We start from the raw sequence: 17678 nt of genomic DNA, 5'->3' as shown, positions 1-17678 counted from the left end.
GAATGTGTTCTTCCTTGTCTGTGAGACACTTGGCTTCTAATCAGATCTTCCCTCTTTCCCAAAGTCTTACCTCTACATTAGCAAGGATGTTAAAAACAACAGGCTCAAAAACATGTTACACAGCTGCCAGAAACTCAGGAAAAAGCAGCACTAGCTTCCCATTCTTAAACATGCTTGGCAAGACTCTCCTCTCTAACACAAGATGCTGCTGAAGCATCTCCGTTTTGCATAGTTTGGATTCAGTGTGCCAAACAAAACTGCAAGCAGCTTGCCAACAAATGAGAAATTATTAATTTTTTCATACATCACAGATTTTACTAGTCCTTGCTGCCCTCGCATCACCTAAGGCATTCCAAAACCTTTCTGTAAAGAGAAAACTGCTGCAAAGAGAACGCTGTTTCTAATGCTAGTGCTATTAAGGCCTGGATTCTCAAGCAAATTCTTTGTCTACAAAGTCACAGTTACCCGTATGGTGTGATGTGATAGAAAGCAGAGGTCTTAAGCTACAGCAAGTGAGGATCTGCTTAGATGTGATAGCAGTAGGCACGGAAATATGAAATTGCTTACCTTCAGACGGTCTGTAAGGTCCTCAGATAAGCAGGGATCTCCAGATGAGATCCCTCACCTCCACTGCCAACTGTTAGCTGAGGTCTGGGAAAGGGTGGATCCTGGCTCCATCCCTTCTGGTCACTCAGGTGCACCGCATGCGCCTGAGTTCCCTGAGTTGGCCCTGCCTGCCTACCAGGTACTCAATTGCTGGTTCATACCATGACATAGCATTTCCACTACACATGGTTAAAGACAGACAGGTAGACTTTGGCAGAAGAAGGATCTTAATTCCTCTGAACACAAATTAACAATCAACTACCGTGCAAACCCTCAAGCCAAACCTGCACTTGGTGTTTATACATAGGCATACACACACAAATACTGAAGGTTCTGTGCACAGTTCACTTCTGAGAATTGTGAGAATTGTCATGGCATTCTCAAGGCACAAAGCCACAGTACAAGGGAGCTCTTTGATAGCTCCCTCCATTTCCCACCACTTTTAGATTAAAAAGATGCCCTGGATCTGCCACCCACCACAGAGGAATTTGCAAGTTTTATAACAAATAAATAAATGAAAAAAGAAAATCAGCAGAGATTGCTCTGTTTTTTAAACTCCAAAGCTGACCTTTGGGTAAAGCAACTGGAATGCTTCTATTACAAAAAAGGGACTCTTGCCTCACATTTTACAAAGGAGAACTAGTAGTGTCCAGACCTGGTTCACATAGGAAACCACAGGCCTTTCTGTTAAGCCAGGATCAGCATCCAGGAGTCAACTCCCAGACTTGAGCTTCAACCACTAAATCTGCTTCAAAGCAATTCCATTGCTAAGCTAATAACTGGAGACTGTTCCTACATCCACTTAAACCAGCAGACACTAATCTCTCCATCTGCAATAAATATGCATGCCATAGGGGTCTGGACAAGATAAGTGGAGCAGATATTTAAGCACTCATATGGTCTGGGGAATCAGCTTCAGAGCTGATAGGGCACAGGAATGAAGAAATTTCTAGACATCTTCACATGACACAGGAACTAAGGAGACAGATACTCATTCTTTCTTGTATCTCTGTGGAGAGAAGCATTAACCCCAGGAGAAAGGCTGAAGCAAGCATGCGTAATACCTGCAGACTGCCCTCAAACACTCCTAGATGCATCTGACCCATCAAACTGGTCAACAACAATGACAAAAAGAGCAGGTAGCATCATGAATCAGGACCAAACCAGGTGCAGTACCACAAGAAAATAAAAAAAAAAAGCACAAACAAACAAACAGCCTGTATCTACATGTGTCCCAGTACTCATTAAAAATTTTGTTCTTCAGTGTTCAAGCTGCTGGAAAGTTGTGGCTGCACTAAGGCTGCTTCAGAAGAAGTCTCCCCGCAAGCCAGTGCAAAAACAAAGTCAGCTGACTTTTCTGAGCTGCTGACCTCAGAAAAGAAGGGGAGTTGCAGGCCACTGAAAGCATCCCATAGTGTAGCTTCATGCCTCACCCTTCAAGGGAGCCCCTACTTGTCACAAAAGCAGGTGCCAGAGCTCCAACACCTGAAAGCAAACATTTCAACCAGTCACCAACACCTCACTCAGGATCTGAATGGCAGTGCTAAGTCTAACGCAAGGAATGTTTATTCAGGTTTCTTCCACAAGTCCTGGCTGCACAGGGGAGGACAGACAAGATGTGTTCTGCATTTTAGCACATTAAGTTGCTGAACCTTTTCTTACTTATTTCCTTCAGCCCCTGCCACGTGAATGCAAGGAACCTGCTGGCCAGTCAGGAGGCTCTGAAGAGTGATGTTCTGATGTGTTGTCAGAGGGCATCCGGCCCATGCAACCACAGAGCACAAACAACCCTCAGCTACATGAGGAAGCCTCTCCTCTCCACTCCAGCAAGGAGGCCGAGAAGGCCTTTAAATAAGCACCTCACTGGGCTTAGCCTAGTGACCAGCTTAATGTTGAGCTATCAGCTCTTTTCATTCTCTGACTCAAGGGATGTTTATTCAGGTTTCTGAAGCAAGGACAGCCCAATCCAATTTGGTAGCATCTAAGGGACTAGGATTCCTCTGGGGGAAAATTCAGAAACAAATGACACCATATAAACAAGTGCAGTTGGTGCTTCCTGCTGTGGCACAGCCACGTTTATCTACACCACTGGACTCCAGTGGCTTGTACCTACCTCAAGTGCCCCAAGCTGTAGTATCGCGATTCTCCATCTGTTGAACGAACAACCTTGACAGTAAACATGGGCTGCAGCTGCCGTAGCTCTAGCAGGACAATGGCCAGGTAGTGAATGAAGAGCAGCGCATCCACCAGAGACACTGCATACTGCACTATTCCTTGGTAGTTGGTGTCCTTTGAGTCCAAGATGCGAACGCCATAAAAAAGCCAGTAGGAAAACACAAACAGGAAGATGAGGACCAACAAGAGGGCCCGGAACACAAACACCCTTGGCATGTCTGCCTTGGGCTGGCGGAAAAACAGAGCCCAGGTCCCAATCAGAAGAATGAGCAGTTTAAATGCCACAGAGATGAACAGTCCCTCACAGACAGTACCACATGGCTCCAGATCATCCCGCCACAAGATCTGGGGCAACAGAATGAAGGCGATGGGGGTAAGGAAGACGAGGAGTCCGAGAACAGCTGCCACTGTTAAACCAAGGTAACGTTTGCAGTCCAACTCAACACTGTCCTCCAGATCCTTACTGATCCTGGCTATGTCCTCCTGGGAAATGCTGTGCTCAGAGGTACCTGTGATTGCTGTTGTGGTCTCACCCCAGTTGTCATCCTATGAGAGGAAGAGAGAAACAACAACAACAGTGAAACAATTGGGTTATTTCTTCCAGGTCTTCTATTTTTCTTGCCTGGAAAAAGCTTATAATGTGAGACTTGAATCTTCTATGTAAAAGCAACACCTTCAAAATATTGAAGGATCAACTCTGAAAATTAATAAGATTCAGCCCAAATCAGTGTCTATAAATGCTGAGTGGTAAAAACACGTAACTGTAGAGCAGGTAGCTCAACTTTCTTTGCCACTCAATATATCTCAGAAATTCTTTTTCCAGTACACCTAAGTGTGTAATCACACACAATTAGTACTTAAGTACTAATAATACAACATAACTCTTGGAAACTGTAGTAATCATCAGGTCCTACACAGAAAACAAGGACTAGCACTCTGCAGGCCCATGTAGTGGGCTGTAGTGCAAGTGCATCACAGAATCACCTGGAAGGAAAAAGTCCATTTCAGTGTTTCAAGCCAACCGCAGTCATTACACAATCATAAACAAGTTCACACATTGTTTTTCCATCTGTAAGAGAAGCAATTACACTTCTAGCAAGTTATTCTACCTTTTCTTTTATTCTCCTCTACAGTAGCATTGTCCTCAGTGGCTAATATATTTGAATAAAAGTTAAATTTGAAAAAAATCACACGTAGCCATTGAAAATATTTTCTGGTATGATGCTTTAAATTTACTATACTGCAAATATAATCAAGCTTCAGATTGCAAAAGGCATTCAGAAAGCCTAATTTCTTTCCCTGCTAATTTCAAAGGACTTCTGCAGGCTAATATAATACTTCCATCCTGTGATGCCTTCAATTGCTACTTCTTGGTACTGGCACAGCCAAAGAGCTGTACTGACAGACGTGGGTTTGGGATTTGACTCACAGTTGCTGTTGAAGTGACTCATACCTGAGAAGACTCCTGGTACTTCTCACAAATAGGTACCAAACAACGTCAGTGCACGTTTTGCTGCTTGGCACCCAACACCTTTGTAGCTCAAGGCTCATTCAGAAGTGCATATTTTGCTTTTGCTCTCACCCTCCCAAATCTTTCTTTCTGCAGCTTCGGTCATATATAGGATAGGATAGGATATATAGGATTTACACCTTCTCCCAGACTTTGGCAATTACATATGCTGAGCTAAGCACTTTGTTTTAAAGAAACAGACATCATTTTATACACAAGACACAATACTTATAGACATGAGCGCTGCAGGAACATAAGACTAGGGGTTTCCTACTTACCACTTGAATATAAAGCATTATTCACCTCTATAAAAGCTACAGGAAAGAGTCTTCAAGAACCTTTGGGAGAGCAGAGGACAGAAGCAGCAAGACTGCTGTGAACAACTTTGGTATTTTAACTTCCAATGCACTTCAACACCTCCCTGCCTACAGGAGTAGGGTTTTGAGATAGACCAACCACAAACAAACAGTAACGCAAAGTAATCTAAGGGCTTTTTGAGTCACTCCTCATCAAAGCAGAGAAGAGATACCTGTACAGTAAGATTTCCTGAAAGGAGTATAATCTTGTCTCATTTTCCTTTTTGCCCATGTCTCCAGTAAAACAATCTAAGCATTTCAAGTATTTTATGCTTATGTACGAAATAGCTCTGCATGATTTCATCCTTTTGATTGACTGAGAAGCTGTGCAGAACAGAGAAGGGACAGAAACACCAAAGTGGCTTAAGGCTACAGCTCAGAAGAAAACAGGCAATTCTAGTCCCAGTTTACAACTTCAAACAGTTCCTCCCATTCTAAATGGCACAAATATCAAAATCATGCAGTTACATGGAAATATAAGTCTAAATCTCAAATGGTACAAGGTTGCTGAATCCAATCCAGGGCACTCTGCTTCCCAGGAGAAAAGTCTTGCTCATGTATCTATTCAATTTCCTTTGACTTTAAAACGCATTGAGGAGGTCTGCATGAAAACAAAGGCCTATAAATTTTCCAGAATGTTTACATGTACTCAAAGTAATAGCTGGGACTCTTGAAAAAAAATATTTGATTACAAATACTAAATGGAAGTACATGTAAGGGCTACCATATGCAACCTGAATAGAAAATTGGCAATTTTGTTTTGAAAGAATGAAGTTAGAGCCCCATAGCCAAAAACAAACACACCAAAAATGCAACCCAGGAAGTAAGGAAACATCCTGAATTCTTTGTCTTGCAAAATCAGTCATTCTTTGCTAATGAATACGCACCTTCACATTAACTGCTAGCGCAAAGAGTGTTGGATCCATCCTAGATACAGCCTAAAATAAGCACTCTTCTTATTTATTAATAATGATATATTAGTTTCAGTGAATTTGGAGGGTTTTTCCCCTAAATTCCTAGCTATTTTGCACTACCTTTATACTTCTTGCCTCCTTTTCTTATTAGGGGATACTGGCCCTAACATTTGACACTACGATCCCGTGCAAATCCTGTTTAAAGACAAAAGTGTACACACAGGTGAAAGGCTTGACCTGAATATTGCACAGTGAGATGATGGAAACACATGTTTCTATAGAGCTTGGCAGATAACACTCTGGAAACAGAAGCAAATCAGTGCCCCAGGGGTAAGTCATGTCAGCACTGGTGCTGTCAAAAGCAATGCTCTCAGGAAAGACAAAACTGATGAGACCTTAGTGTAATGCATGAATAAACAGTAGCCATAGGTCATGGTAGTGTACTGACAGCATGTAAGCAACATGCCTCTTCCTATTCACATGAGACAAAGTCATAGGCTCTGTTCCAAAAATCAAACTCCACATTTATTTCTCTGCCTCCTTACCTGGCCCTCCTCTGTTCGAGAGGCGTCATTCCCGAGCAGCGGTTCTGCAGGAGGTGTCTGGATAGTGACGGACTTCTCCGACCGACTGCCATCTTTGCTTCGTGGTGATTTGTGCCTGTCCCGACTCCTTTTCCAAATAGAGCAAGGGAAGAAGAAAGTTACTAACGAGTTTCTGGAGCACAGCTTGGAACCTTTAATTTACTTGCAGCAGGTGCCCTAAGAATTTGGTTTTAGTCATGCTTGCTCACCCCTTGATCAACACTGATGTAATTTGCAATAGAACAAGCTTCAGGAGAGGAAGAAAGTGACCTTGTCCAAAACAGCACACAGCCCTGTGGCTGGGGCAGTTTAACTTGTCAGTTACTGAAGAGAGTCACCACAGGGACATAGGCACATCCCTACTATCTCAACTCTTCTTAAAATGGCAGTGCTGGGCTTAAAAGGGAAGCTTGCATTCCCTCAACAGCTGAGAATGCCATTTGGGACTAATTGATCTACACAGCTATACACCTCTGATAGGGTGTCCCTGGGGACACGCAAAGGTAACACAAGGAAACCTCAGTTCCTACAGATTGTAATCTTGTCAGCTGGGACCTCAACACTGTAGGACAATTGGTGATGTTTATTTGCATTCCCAGCTAACTTCTCACAAAGAGAGCAAAAACATCAATGGCAGCAGAGCAGTACTCACTGTCAGAGTACCTTTGTAGACCCCATGGCTTCTAATATGAGAATGCCCCAAAATGAATTAAGCCTGATCAACCTGCTTGACAGTACTTCCCTCCCATTTCATACCTGGACAGGGCGGTGACCTTTGCACCATAGACCCTCATGTACTCAGACACTGGTTAAAGCCCAGGAGTGACCAGGGTCCCAGCACTGGGTTGTGGTAATCCCAAAAAAGGTTTCATAGGATGAAACTTCCTTCTGTTTGCAATAGGAGGCTCTAGAATTTGGTATGCTGTTTTGAAAACCTGTAAGACATCTTTCCACACTGCATTCTGAACTTCAAAGAGCAATCCACACTGGGGCATGGATTGGTGATGTTAAAGGAAAAGGTATTGGACAAAGGGAAGAAAGACAAATGAGATGTTTTACTCAAGAACTGGACTGCCAGCAAACAGGCTATTTCATGGAAGAATTCTTTTTCCAACCATGAGGGATAACTGCTTATGAAATGCAAAGTTATTTTGGACCAACTCAGTTCTAAGTTACAAAGACCATAAATGGAACCAGTTTTGCTTGTAAAGCTAATGATGAAGATTAAAAAAAAAAAAAACAAAAGAAGAAAAAAGGAAAAGAAAAAAGGAAACGAAAAAAGAAGAACAAGCATACTTTCCAAGTAATTAGATGTCTTAGAGTAAGAGGTTTTTTGATGGCACTGAACTACCAAAACAGAAAGAGGACTCGCTATTCAAGTTCACAAAAGCCTGCCTTCAAATCCAATCAACGCTGATAAAGGACTTGTTGTGGACTCAAGCACCACTTAAGTTCTATTAGAAAAAAACACCACCAACAAAGAGAAGTCAGGAGGATGGGGAGGGGGAGAAAGGAAGCCTTATTGTTACACAATAAAGAAATGGTATCAGAATAGAAACAAGTGGCAAGTATCAGCTTAGGAAGTCTGACACATCTCCCCAGAGACTCTATTCACCCCTCACACGTTAAAGCAAAGTCAAGTGATTTTTTTCCTTCGCATGGCGCTTCTCCAATTTTTCCAGCCACATGCAACCCCAGCATACCAGCAACAGTTTGAATGTCATTAAAATAATGGCATAATTGCTTCCTATCTTGTCTCTGGGTTCCTCTGGAGAACTCTCGGCATGCATCGCCTCTAGAGCTGTAGCCCCGTTGATTACATCCTGGCTTACGTTTTTGGTTTTTTTCTTCTTTTTCCACAGGACACATCCTAGCTTAAAGCAGCAAGTAATCAAAAATAAATATTTTCTTACCCTTGTCTGTGGGCTTTTTTGGAGTGACCTGAGTAGTGGGAGTATCCCGAATACGTCGATTCTGTATCCATTGCAGCAGACATGGGGTCCACAAGGATTTTGTTTAGAAGACGAGTTCTCGGTGCTCCTGAGGTGGAGTCCGTGATAAAAGTGCTTTCCTGAGTACTCTTTGCTTCCCAGTCATTAGTGAGGCTTGGTCCTTGGGGAGCAAGCGCTCTTCACTTGCAAGTCCTTCCAGAGGCAGGAGGAGGGGAGCTCTGCTCCTCACGATCGGCCTAGGAAAAACAAATAGGCACGCTAAGCAAAGCAAAACAGCACTCACGCTGTGTTAATTCCCTCACCCCCATCCACTCGGCCACATGTCATTAGCTCATCACACTGTGCCCAATTTACAACCTCACCCCATCTCTGTTTCTGAACTGCACTGGAGACACACAGCCATTTGCAGAGCTTTAAATAAGCTGGTAGAAATCTAGTCCATTTATCCAAAAATCTGAAACAGCTTCAGTCACTTGCAGAAGACCTTTGAGCCTTGGTGAAGACTGGGCATCCTGGACACAGACACTCACCCCTAGAAAAGATACTGGGCTTGACTTCCACATCCCCATAACACACATCCCGAATACCAGCAGTATAGTCTGCTGCTCCTGAGGGAAGGGACGGGGGTGTGTGTGACTATCCCAGCAGAAATGCTGCGAACGATCAGACCACCGTGTCTGAACCTGCTTTGTTTTCATAGCCGCAAGGTGTGCCCATTTTACAAGCATTTGCTACTACACAATCGATGGCACGGCGAGTGCCTCCATTCCTTTGCCACCTTTGCCTCCGAAGCTAATTTGGGCCTTGAAGAACTAAATTTTACTACAAGTTATAGCTATATATACACATACTAATCGCACCAGGGAGAGTTGATTAGAGATCGTAACTGGCTTATATGGGCCAACATTTCTTGTGGCACATCTCCACTTGGAACAGAAGCTTAAATCCTATCTGCAAAGGGCAGAAGAAAGCTGTCTGTTTTGGGATGGGAACACAGTAATAACAGAACAGCCTCTAATAGTTACACGCCAAGAACTTTGAACCCTGTGGGGAAAAAAAAAATAAAGGCAGACATCCAGTTACTTCCCAACTCTGTATTCTGCATTTGCCAAGAAGGAGACAGAAGAAGAACACAGAAGAATTAGGGAAGAATTAATTCCCCCCAGCCATGGGGAATTAAGCACAGTGGCACAGTGCAGGGTTTGACATGGAGCAGCACTCTCCCATGCTTCCTGCCAGACCACTGCCCTGAGCCAACACTGGCAGGACAGAGGGCTATAGGCATGTGGAAGTATGAGCAGGCAAAAGACTGCTTTAAATAAAATTAAATCCCTCCATTTCTCTCTGCTCACAACGCTTTTTAAAGCTGTTAGCAATAGAAGAGTCAACAACTGCTTTCCATCTTCTACCTTCCCAGAGAAGAAGAGCAACAGAAACCAAGCCTAATACTAGGCCAGCTTCCCTTTCCAGCCACAGAATTCCTGCACCAACACCTCCAGAAAAGCTCATGAGCAAGCAGAGAGCCCTCTGCAATGCACAAACCCTGCTTAAGAACCAAGTCCAGGCTCCGCAGGCTTCCTTGGCCCACAGCATGATGTGGAGCTGCAGGCATTTACCCGAAGCTTGAGCTCACCAGGGCTCCCAGGAAGGAAGTGTTGGAGAACCTCAGCACACATGAATTCCTAGGCTGTAAGGGAACATCGTGCCTCAAAAAGCTCCTCAAAGGAAGCACAGAATTTAGAAGGACAAACAAGAATGGAAACATAACGCCTGGTTTTGGAAGGGGAGAATGACGAATTTAGACTGTACAGGCACAACAAAAAACAAAGCCAAGGCACGGCACAGTTTGAAATACAGCATCATGACTGTAACAGGAACTAAAATCCCCCAGCCAGGGAGACATGATGCACACAGCCTGGAACTTACGGCTCCAGCAACAGAACAGGACTCAGAAAAGCTGTTTTTTAGCTCTACCCAGCTAGGCCACCTCCTTAAAATCCCTGCTTCCATGCTCCAAAAAGCAGTGTTATACCAACAGAGATGAGCACTAAAGGACCTTGTGAGCACCAATACCCTCACAAGCACAAGAGGTGTTAACAAATGTTATGGGATTAACCCACTCACTGTGGCATTACTAGAGGGAGAGAGAGCAACCAAGTTCACAAACATGGCAAAGCCATAGAGGAACCTGTGAAGGAAGTTTCAACACACGTGATTGCTTATCTTTTCTCCCCCCAAATCCCAGGCAGAAGACTCAGAGCTAGAGATGTCAGAGAATATTTCAGCAGATAGAAACTGCTGTGAAAAAATGCCCAGGCTTCCTAGACAGGAACCACAAGCATGCAGTTCCAGTTTGGCAGTGGGGGAAGCAAGGCAGCACTGGGCATGGGAAGCAGCCTCACAGTAAGACTAACATGGGAGCACTGAGGCAGGCTGGATCATGCCAACTTTCATTTTCTCTGTAAACAAGACCAACGGTTTTGACATAGCTCTGTGAAAAGTCAACAACCAGGCCACCAAAAAACGTTAAGCCTCCTGGACTGCAGTCAAAAGCAATGTGATGAACTCAGGAACTCGGCACCACCTCCTGCTCCAGCTGCAGGATGTACTGGGGGCTGAACAGCTCTTCCCACCACGGCAACTGGGAATAAAACAAACCTACCCAACCTCCGCTGGAAAAAGCAGAAGATGCCTGGCTTTGTCTGGTGCTCAATTGAGGCTGACCTTCGGAAGGCTTCCTAGATTTGTTCATCAGAAGATAGCCTAGATTGCAAGCCCAGTCCAGCTAGAATGAAGCAAAGAATCTAAGGTGGAGGTGCACAGTCTGCAGAGAAAATCAATCCAGGTACACTTTTTGCAGTCAAACAAGCAGGGCACCTACTTCCTGGACTACATTGTGGCAGGAATGGGGTTAGCCTTATCCCAAGAAAGCTTCTGGGATTGCTGGGAAGGAGGTGGGGGGCCCCCATCAGTTGGGGCCTCATCCCTCCAGAAACAAGTGCGAATGAGAAGCACAATCCAGTTAATTCAAACAGCTTCACAAGAGATCACTACACCTCCTGCAGAAGGCATGGTCTGTTTGCAGAGCACCTGGCCCCGTGTGAAACAAAGCTCCTTTGGCTTCAGGGTACAGCTGCACTGTACTTGGGTTTTGACAGGAAAGACGGTGTAAGTAGCTCCCACCTCCACACCACAGTTCACCACTCTCAGTTGTGTCAACACAATTCTCAGAGAGCAAACACCACCACTGTAAGGAAGGAAAAAAAAAATAGTAGTAATCTCCCCTCCCTACTTTGCCACACTTTTGTCTTGGGTCCTTTCTGTGACCCAGTTCATAGTACAGCACCAAAGAGCAAAACCAACCCCGCGATGGAAAGTGGCAGAGGCAAACACCTAGAGGGTGGATAGGATCTCTCCTGTGTGCAAACAAGCGTGTTGTGCAAGCGCACACTTTGCTGCCAGTAGTAGGGCTGAGACTCTCACTTTGCCTTTCCCTCACTCACAGATGAAAGAAGGAAGCTGCTGATTTCATCTTACTGTGAACTCCTTGATGGAAACAATGCTAAGGAGGCCTCAGAGGAGATTTGGGGACCCCAGTCAGTCTGGCAAGAAGCATGGCCGAATCCTGCACCACAGGGGAGAAATGTAGTTACCCCAAGTATTGAAGAGATCACTATAATTATAGTTCTTACACAGCTATGCAACTCGCTGTAACTCCCTCTTTTCATTTGCACATAAATCTACCGAAAAAAGTTCTTTTGAATTGCTATTTTCCATGCTGGGAGCCCAATTCCATTTCCAGTGAAGTTTGCTTTGTGATCGTCTTCAAGGCAGCACAATTTGGCTCCCGGCCTGAGGGAAATTTAAAGGAGCAAGTTACATCTTTAAATCAAAGAGGGAAAACGCAAACAAGAGCTTTTTTTTTTTTTTTTTTTTTCATCCCATGCTTTCCCAATGGATTTCCCCCTGTGGAGCTGAGGCAAACGATTCTATCCCAGCCTAGCTTGGAAACTTTTGCCTGTGCAATTTTATTCTTACCCAGTTCAGATCTTGCAACCTATTGGAGTCAACTTACCCATTTGTGCATGGAGTTTCAAATATCCAGAAGTGTCATATGGAGTTTACATATATCCAGAAGCAGCCACCAGTGCCCACAAGTACGTGTGCACCTTTGGTTCAGCACACTGCAGGCCTCACTCCTACAGTAGCCTAAAGAGCAAAGGATGCCTGCTAGTGATTGCGATGAGCTTTACAGATTTAAACATGCAGAACCCCAAGAGCCATGCTAAGGGACAGCATCAGGCTTCAGGAGCAGAAATAATTAAAAGATTGCTGGACAGTCAGGAAACATTCCAGAGGCAGCATTGACTCGGCAGTTACAACACATTCCTGTTATTCACCTCAAAAAAACGACGTAATTCACTGCATTCAACTGCACACATAGAAAGATCTATGAGCAATGCCACAGGAACCTCTTGCTTTTGAATTTCCTGAGTGGGCCCCAGTCCAGCAGTGTGACCTGTAAGCACAAGAGTTCACCCACACTGATCTACTTGCAGAGCCAAGGCTCTCCATTAGGTTTAACTGCCAACAAGCTCTTGGAAGTTATTGTTTTGGAAAAAGTTTTTCCAAAAGCTTATATACTTCTGCATGTCATTAAATACGTTTCAATCTAGCCTTGAAGTAGGTAAACCAGAGCCTTTGCTCAATGGTGGTGGCTCCTGATTTGCAAGCCCCTCATCCTAAAAATAAATGTTTAGCAGTCAGCAAATCTAAGCCCTCTAGCGATGTGTTCTCTTTTCTTCACTGCTCACATGCTCCTTAGAAACAGTTCACAGACCCCCGGGAATTCCCAGCCCCTGGGCTGAAAGCCATTAGTCCATGACATGGATATTTCAAAAAGAAAAGAAAAGCCACTTAATTTATTGGAGTGATCCACCTGCATGTTTAATCATAATGCAGACTCGAAAATTTAGTGTTCTCATGATCATGTTCTCAATCGAGAACAAAAATGCCTGAACAAAACCAGCACCGTGGGAGCAGTGTTTCCAAGCACACCACCTCAACATACAGCTGATCCACAACTTGGGAAGCTCCATGCAGGACCCATCAGTCAAGCCCTTCCCAGGAGGATGCCCTATGCCCACTGTAAGAACCACATCTGTGCTGCCCAAGTTTGTGAAGCACACAAGCAGCATCCAAGTCATCAATCATGCAAATTATACCTTAGTTGCTAATTTGTCAGAGTAGTACAAGGAGTGCAAGCTTTCCCATCTCCCACGTTAATGGACCTTCAAAAGCACTTCTCAATCCCAGGACCGTGTTTTCTTGTTATTCCAGAGCATCTGAGATTGCACATATGCAGGAACTCAATTTTCAACACTGGTACCTATAACCCCACAGCCTTGCTGAAACAAACAGGGCAAATCTGCCTTGAAGCTTGTGCTTCAGACTGCCTACCAGAACAGATGGTACCCGCATCTCATTTAGAAAGTTTACTTGTATCCACAGCAGTTAGATACCAGGATAAAATTAAAGGCTATAAATTATAAAGGTTTCTCTATCAAAAGCATACCCTCTCCTTTAGGATATCCACATCTTCTTGAATTGTCTATTTGGATTTTAAAGAATATGTCTAAAGACCCTAAACAAACCCTCAGGACGGAGGCTCCCTCTGATGCTCTCCTTCTGCTCAATCCATAACAGATACCAGTAGACTCGGCAAGAACAAAGCGCACTGGCCCCTGAGAAAACAACCAGTTTTTCAACCTAAATCAGGTAGCTGATGATGAATTAAAACTCCTGAGGTAGTTCTGAAAATGGTTTACTTACTCTTTCTGCCAAACCTTCACAATGACTGCTTCCAGCAGTGTCACGGTTCTCTGCTCAAGACCGTCTCTCGAGCTCCGACACAGCACAAAGGGCCACATGATCCCTAAGAGCACGGTGACATTTTTGATACCATTCTCAGCTCTGGTTGTCAGAGGGGCGGATGGAAGGAAGGCCACCAAAGTAGCAAGACGCTCAGTTCTGCAGGATAACCGCAGTCACAGAGGCTGTGTTTCACTTGTGTGGTTCTGTGGCAGCAAGCCCTGCCAGGTACACGTATCCATAATACAACAAGAACACTGCCGCTGCTAACTAAAACCAAAAGGACAGTAGCAACCACAAGGAGTTCTGTGTTTGGGTGAGCGCCAGCAGGCACAGTTCAAGCGCCTGAGCCCGTTCCAAAGCCAACGACTGCAGGGCAGCTAGCTGGGTGCCCGGGAGGCTGGCACAAGGCTGGAAGCCCTTCCAACACCGCGTGTGGCTCATGCAGAGCATTCTGTGGGGAGGCTTTCTGCAAGGCTCCATTCACCATTTATTTTTCGAAATTAGTAACGAGTTGACCATTAAACTAGCGCTGGTCTCAGAGCTGCGGCCAAACTCCCGCGGGGAAGAATAGCCAAGCACGCTGAAGGCCAAACTCTGCAAACATCACATCGTTTGGGAATGCTCCGCAACTCTTCCGAAAGCCGGGACAGCCCAGCGACCTCACAGCACGCACTCCGCAGCGCACAGACTTCAAGGAATGAATGCAGTGTTCGGTGTCACTTCACGCATTCACTTTTTATGGCTGGAAAAATCCGCGGCCAACGCGTTACGGACAAACGCGGAGCCGAAGCGACTCGCTCGTAACCCCGCAGATCCTCCGCATAAGGCACGGGGGTGTTTTCCACGGCGGCCACCCGACGCAGCGAATAGCTTTGCCCTCTGTTGGGCGCGCTCAGCTCCGCACCGCGAATCGGCAGCGCCGGGGCGCGGGGAAGAATCTCCGCTCAGCTCCCAAGCAGCAGATCCCCAGCCGCGAATCCGCCGACCAGACATCACCGCTCCGTTGCTCGCCATGAGCGCAGGCACCCAGCCGCCCACTCGCCGGGCAGCGCGGCCGTGCCGCTCCCGTACCCCGCCAGCGGCTCTCCCAGCGGGCAGCTCCGGCGAGAAGCGCGGCGAACGGGGCCGCCCAGCCGAGCCCGTGGCTCTCACCCCCCGGGCCTCCCCGTCGGGCTCGCGGCCGCCCGCCCCACCGCCCAGCCCCGGAGACGCAGACGGCCGCCGGGATCCTCTCCCGCCCGGCGGCGGAGTCGCGGCGGCAGGAGGGCGCGGACCCCACGCGGGCACGCAAACACGCGGAGCGACCAACCTGCCTGCCGCCGCCCCATGCCGCTCAGCCGGCACCGACCCGCCGCCGTGCCCCGCCGCCTTCCCCCGGCGGCGGCCGCAGTCGCCGCCGCTTTCCGCTTCCTGTGCCCGGCACCGCCCCGTCCCTCCCCCGGCTCCAGCCGCGCGGCCCGGCCCTGCCGGCGGGGTGCGCCCGGTCCCGGCTGTACCGCGCTGGGAGTGGCCGCCCCGCCGCGAGCCTCCCCCTCCGGGGCCCGGCCTCGCCCCTCACCTGTCGTCGGCGCGGCACGGAGAGCCGTCCCTCCGCTCGCCCTCCAAACCTGCGGCCCCGTGTTTCTCTCCCTCCCTGGCGAGAGGCTGCTGTCTGCGCTCCTTGCTCGGAGAGATCTGCGGTGAGGGAAGGCACCCCAGCGCTGGAGGCCTAACCCACCGTGCCTCCCAACCTCACCTTTTCTGTGCCTGCATGGTGCTCCTTTCTCTAGGACAGCCCGTTTGAAAAAAGGTCTGGGGCCATACAATGAACTCACAGGTGAGAATCATAGAATGGCCTGTGTTGAAAAGGACCACAATGATCATCTAGTTTCAATCCCCCTGCTCTGTGCAGGGTCACCAACCAGCAGACCAGGCTGCCCAGAGCCACATCCAGCCTGGCCTTGAATGCCTCCAGGGATGGGGCATCCACAGCCTCCTTGGGCAACCTGTTCAGTGTGTCACCACCTCTGTGTGAAAAACTTCCTCCTAATGTCTAACCTAAACCTCTTCTGTGAGAATGCACAGAAGAAAGCCAGACCTCCTAGATTCCAGTCCTGCAACTTGAATTACTCAAGAGCAATGCAGCCAGTGAAAGGAATGAACGCAGATAGCACTGGAGTTACTGCTGTCAGATAGTTTCCGCAGCACATTACTGTGTGTTCCAGCACATGACAGAGCTGGAAGAGACTGCTATCAAGTGATGGTGTCCATCTTATGTTCTGTATCAACTCGTGCCCAAACCTGCCTGAGGCACCAGTGCCCTGCTGCATTCCTCCCAACTGCCCAGTGCTATGTCTGGTGATGTGCTGACAGTTGGCCTGAATCTTGAAAGTCTTTTCCAACCTTAACGATTCTGATTCTGTGACATCACACTGGGCCCAGCACTGATCCCTTTGCTCCACAACTGCACCAAGGCAAAGAAGGGATGTGCTGATGGGCCCAGAGGCAGATAGTGAGGTGCTGCTACATGCTTATCTTTCATCATGTTTAGACCACTGAAACATGAGGAAGCATTTGGCAAGAGTCAACCTACTTGTGTGGTAGGACCATAGTTAAGGGATTTGTAAAATGCTGTGCTCATGTACATTATGTTTTTCAGGATACCCTGATCTAGCTGTGGGTGTCTGGGTTCAGTATCAGGGAGTTCAACTTGATGATCTTTAAAGGTCCTTCTGATTCTATGGCTGGTACTACTTTGTGGCATGCATTTGGAACAGATGAAGAGTCAAGACCCTGATAGGACACCAGGCCTGTTTCATGATGCCGCACACAGAAAAGGGAATACCTCTTAATTTCCTCCAAAATTGTCTCCTTACCCCTATATAAATATATGCACACACATCATAGAATCACCAAGGTTGGAAAAGACCCCTCAGGTCATCTAGTCCAATCACCAACCCACCCCACCATGCCCACTAACTGTGTCTCTCAGTGTCTCATCTACATGGTTCCTGAACACCTCCAAGGTGACTGCACCACCTCCCTGGGCAGCTGTGCCTCTGCCTCACCACAGCTTCTGACAAGACATTTTTCCCAATATCCAACCTGAACCTCCCTTGACATGAGTGAATGCGCGTGCTACAACTTCAAGTTCACTGAAGTAGGCAAGGAAAGCTTTGCACTTACTTCAGTGAATAAATTAATAAAATAAGCAGTCAGGAAATAAACAGACTTTCTCAGGTCTTCCAAACAGCAGCTTCTGGCTTCCCTGAACACTCATTTGATTGTTTTATTTTCCCTTAGAAGCATGACTAATATTCTTATTTTTAGAGGAAAAAATATTTTAATTCTACTAATCTTGTTACTGCATTCTGGTTTTTGCTCTGAAAAACTTACATTGGACAGCAGACCAAGGAGAAGCGTATTTTTGGTCACGTGTGTAGAACACAAGTGATCTTGGATCTGCTTGAATAGTCACTTTCTGTAACACAGACATTATCCCTTCTTATAACAAACCCCTTCGTGTTTTGAGTCATTCTGTCTTAAATTTTAGTTTTCCGATCATAGTTCATGGCCAGCCAGCTATCCCGTCAAATTACCTAACTAAACCTCCATGTATTCTTCTAAAATCATCTGTTCTAAAGTGGTGGGAGTTTTCACATAACTTTAATTGTTAGGTTACACTTTTAGATCATATCTTTGCTAAAAATGTTTGCTTCTTTTTTCTC

The 17678-nt window shown here is 46.3% G+C and overlaps 1 protein-coding gene across 3 annotated transcripts in view; it reads right to left on the bottom strand.

Moving 5' to 3' along the window:
* Positions 1 to 15547, bottom strand: part of VANGL1 (VANGL planar cell polarity protein 1) — a 42246-nt gene extending 26699 nt beyond the window's left edge. For 2 of the 3 annotated variants that reach the window (XM_042867634.1, XM_042867636.1), the window contains exons 1-4: positions 15281 to 15330; positions 8059 to 8333; positions 6107 to 6233; positions 2720 to 3327 (exon numbers count right to left, since the gene is read on the bottom strand). In XM_042867634.1, coding sequence (XP_042723568.1) covers positions 2720 to 3327; positions 6107 to 6233; positions 8059 to 8141 — 818 coding nt within the window. In that variant the 5' untranslated portion in view covers positions 8142 to 8333; positions 15281 to 15330. Of the gene's footprint in view, positions 1 to 2719; positions 3328 to 6106; positions 6234 to 8058; positions 8334 to 15280; positions 15331 to 15529 lie in introns of those variants that run through there. The other variant, XM_042867635.1, reaches the window with a different exon arrangement.
* Between the last annotated feature and the right edge of the window lie 2131 nt (positions 15548 to 17678).

Source organism: Lagopus leucura, unplaced genomic scaffold, assembly GCF_019238085.1.
Source record: "Lagopus leucura isolate 7727_CA_CO unplaced genomic scaffold, USGS_WTPT01 Super-Scaffold_100001, whole genome shotgun sequence".
In the NCBI taxonomy this organism is placed as follows: Eukaryota; Metazoa; Chordata; class Aves; order Galliformes; family Phasianidae; genus Lagopus; species Lagopus leucura.
The sequence above is the reverse complement of the archived record's forward strand: the minus strand, read 5'-3'. Positions and strand labels throughout refer to the sequence as shown.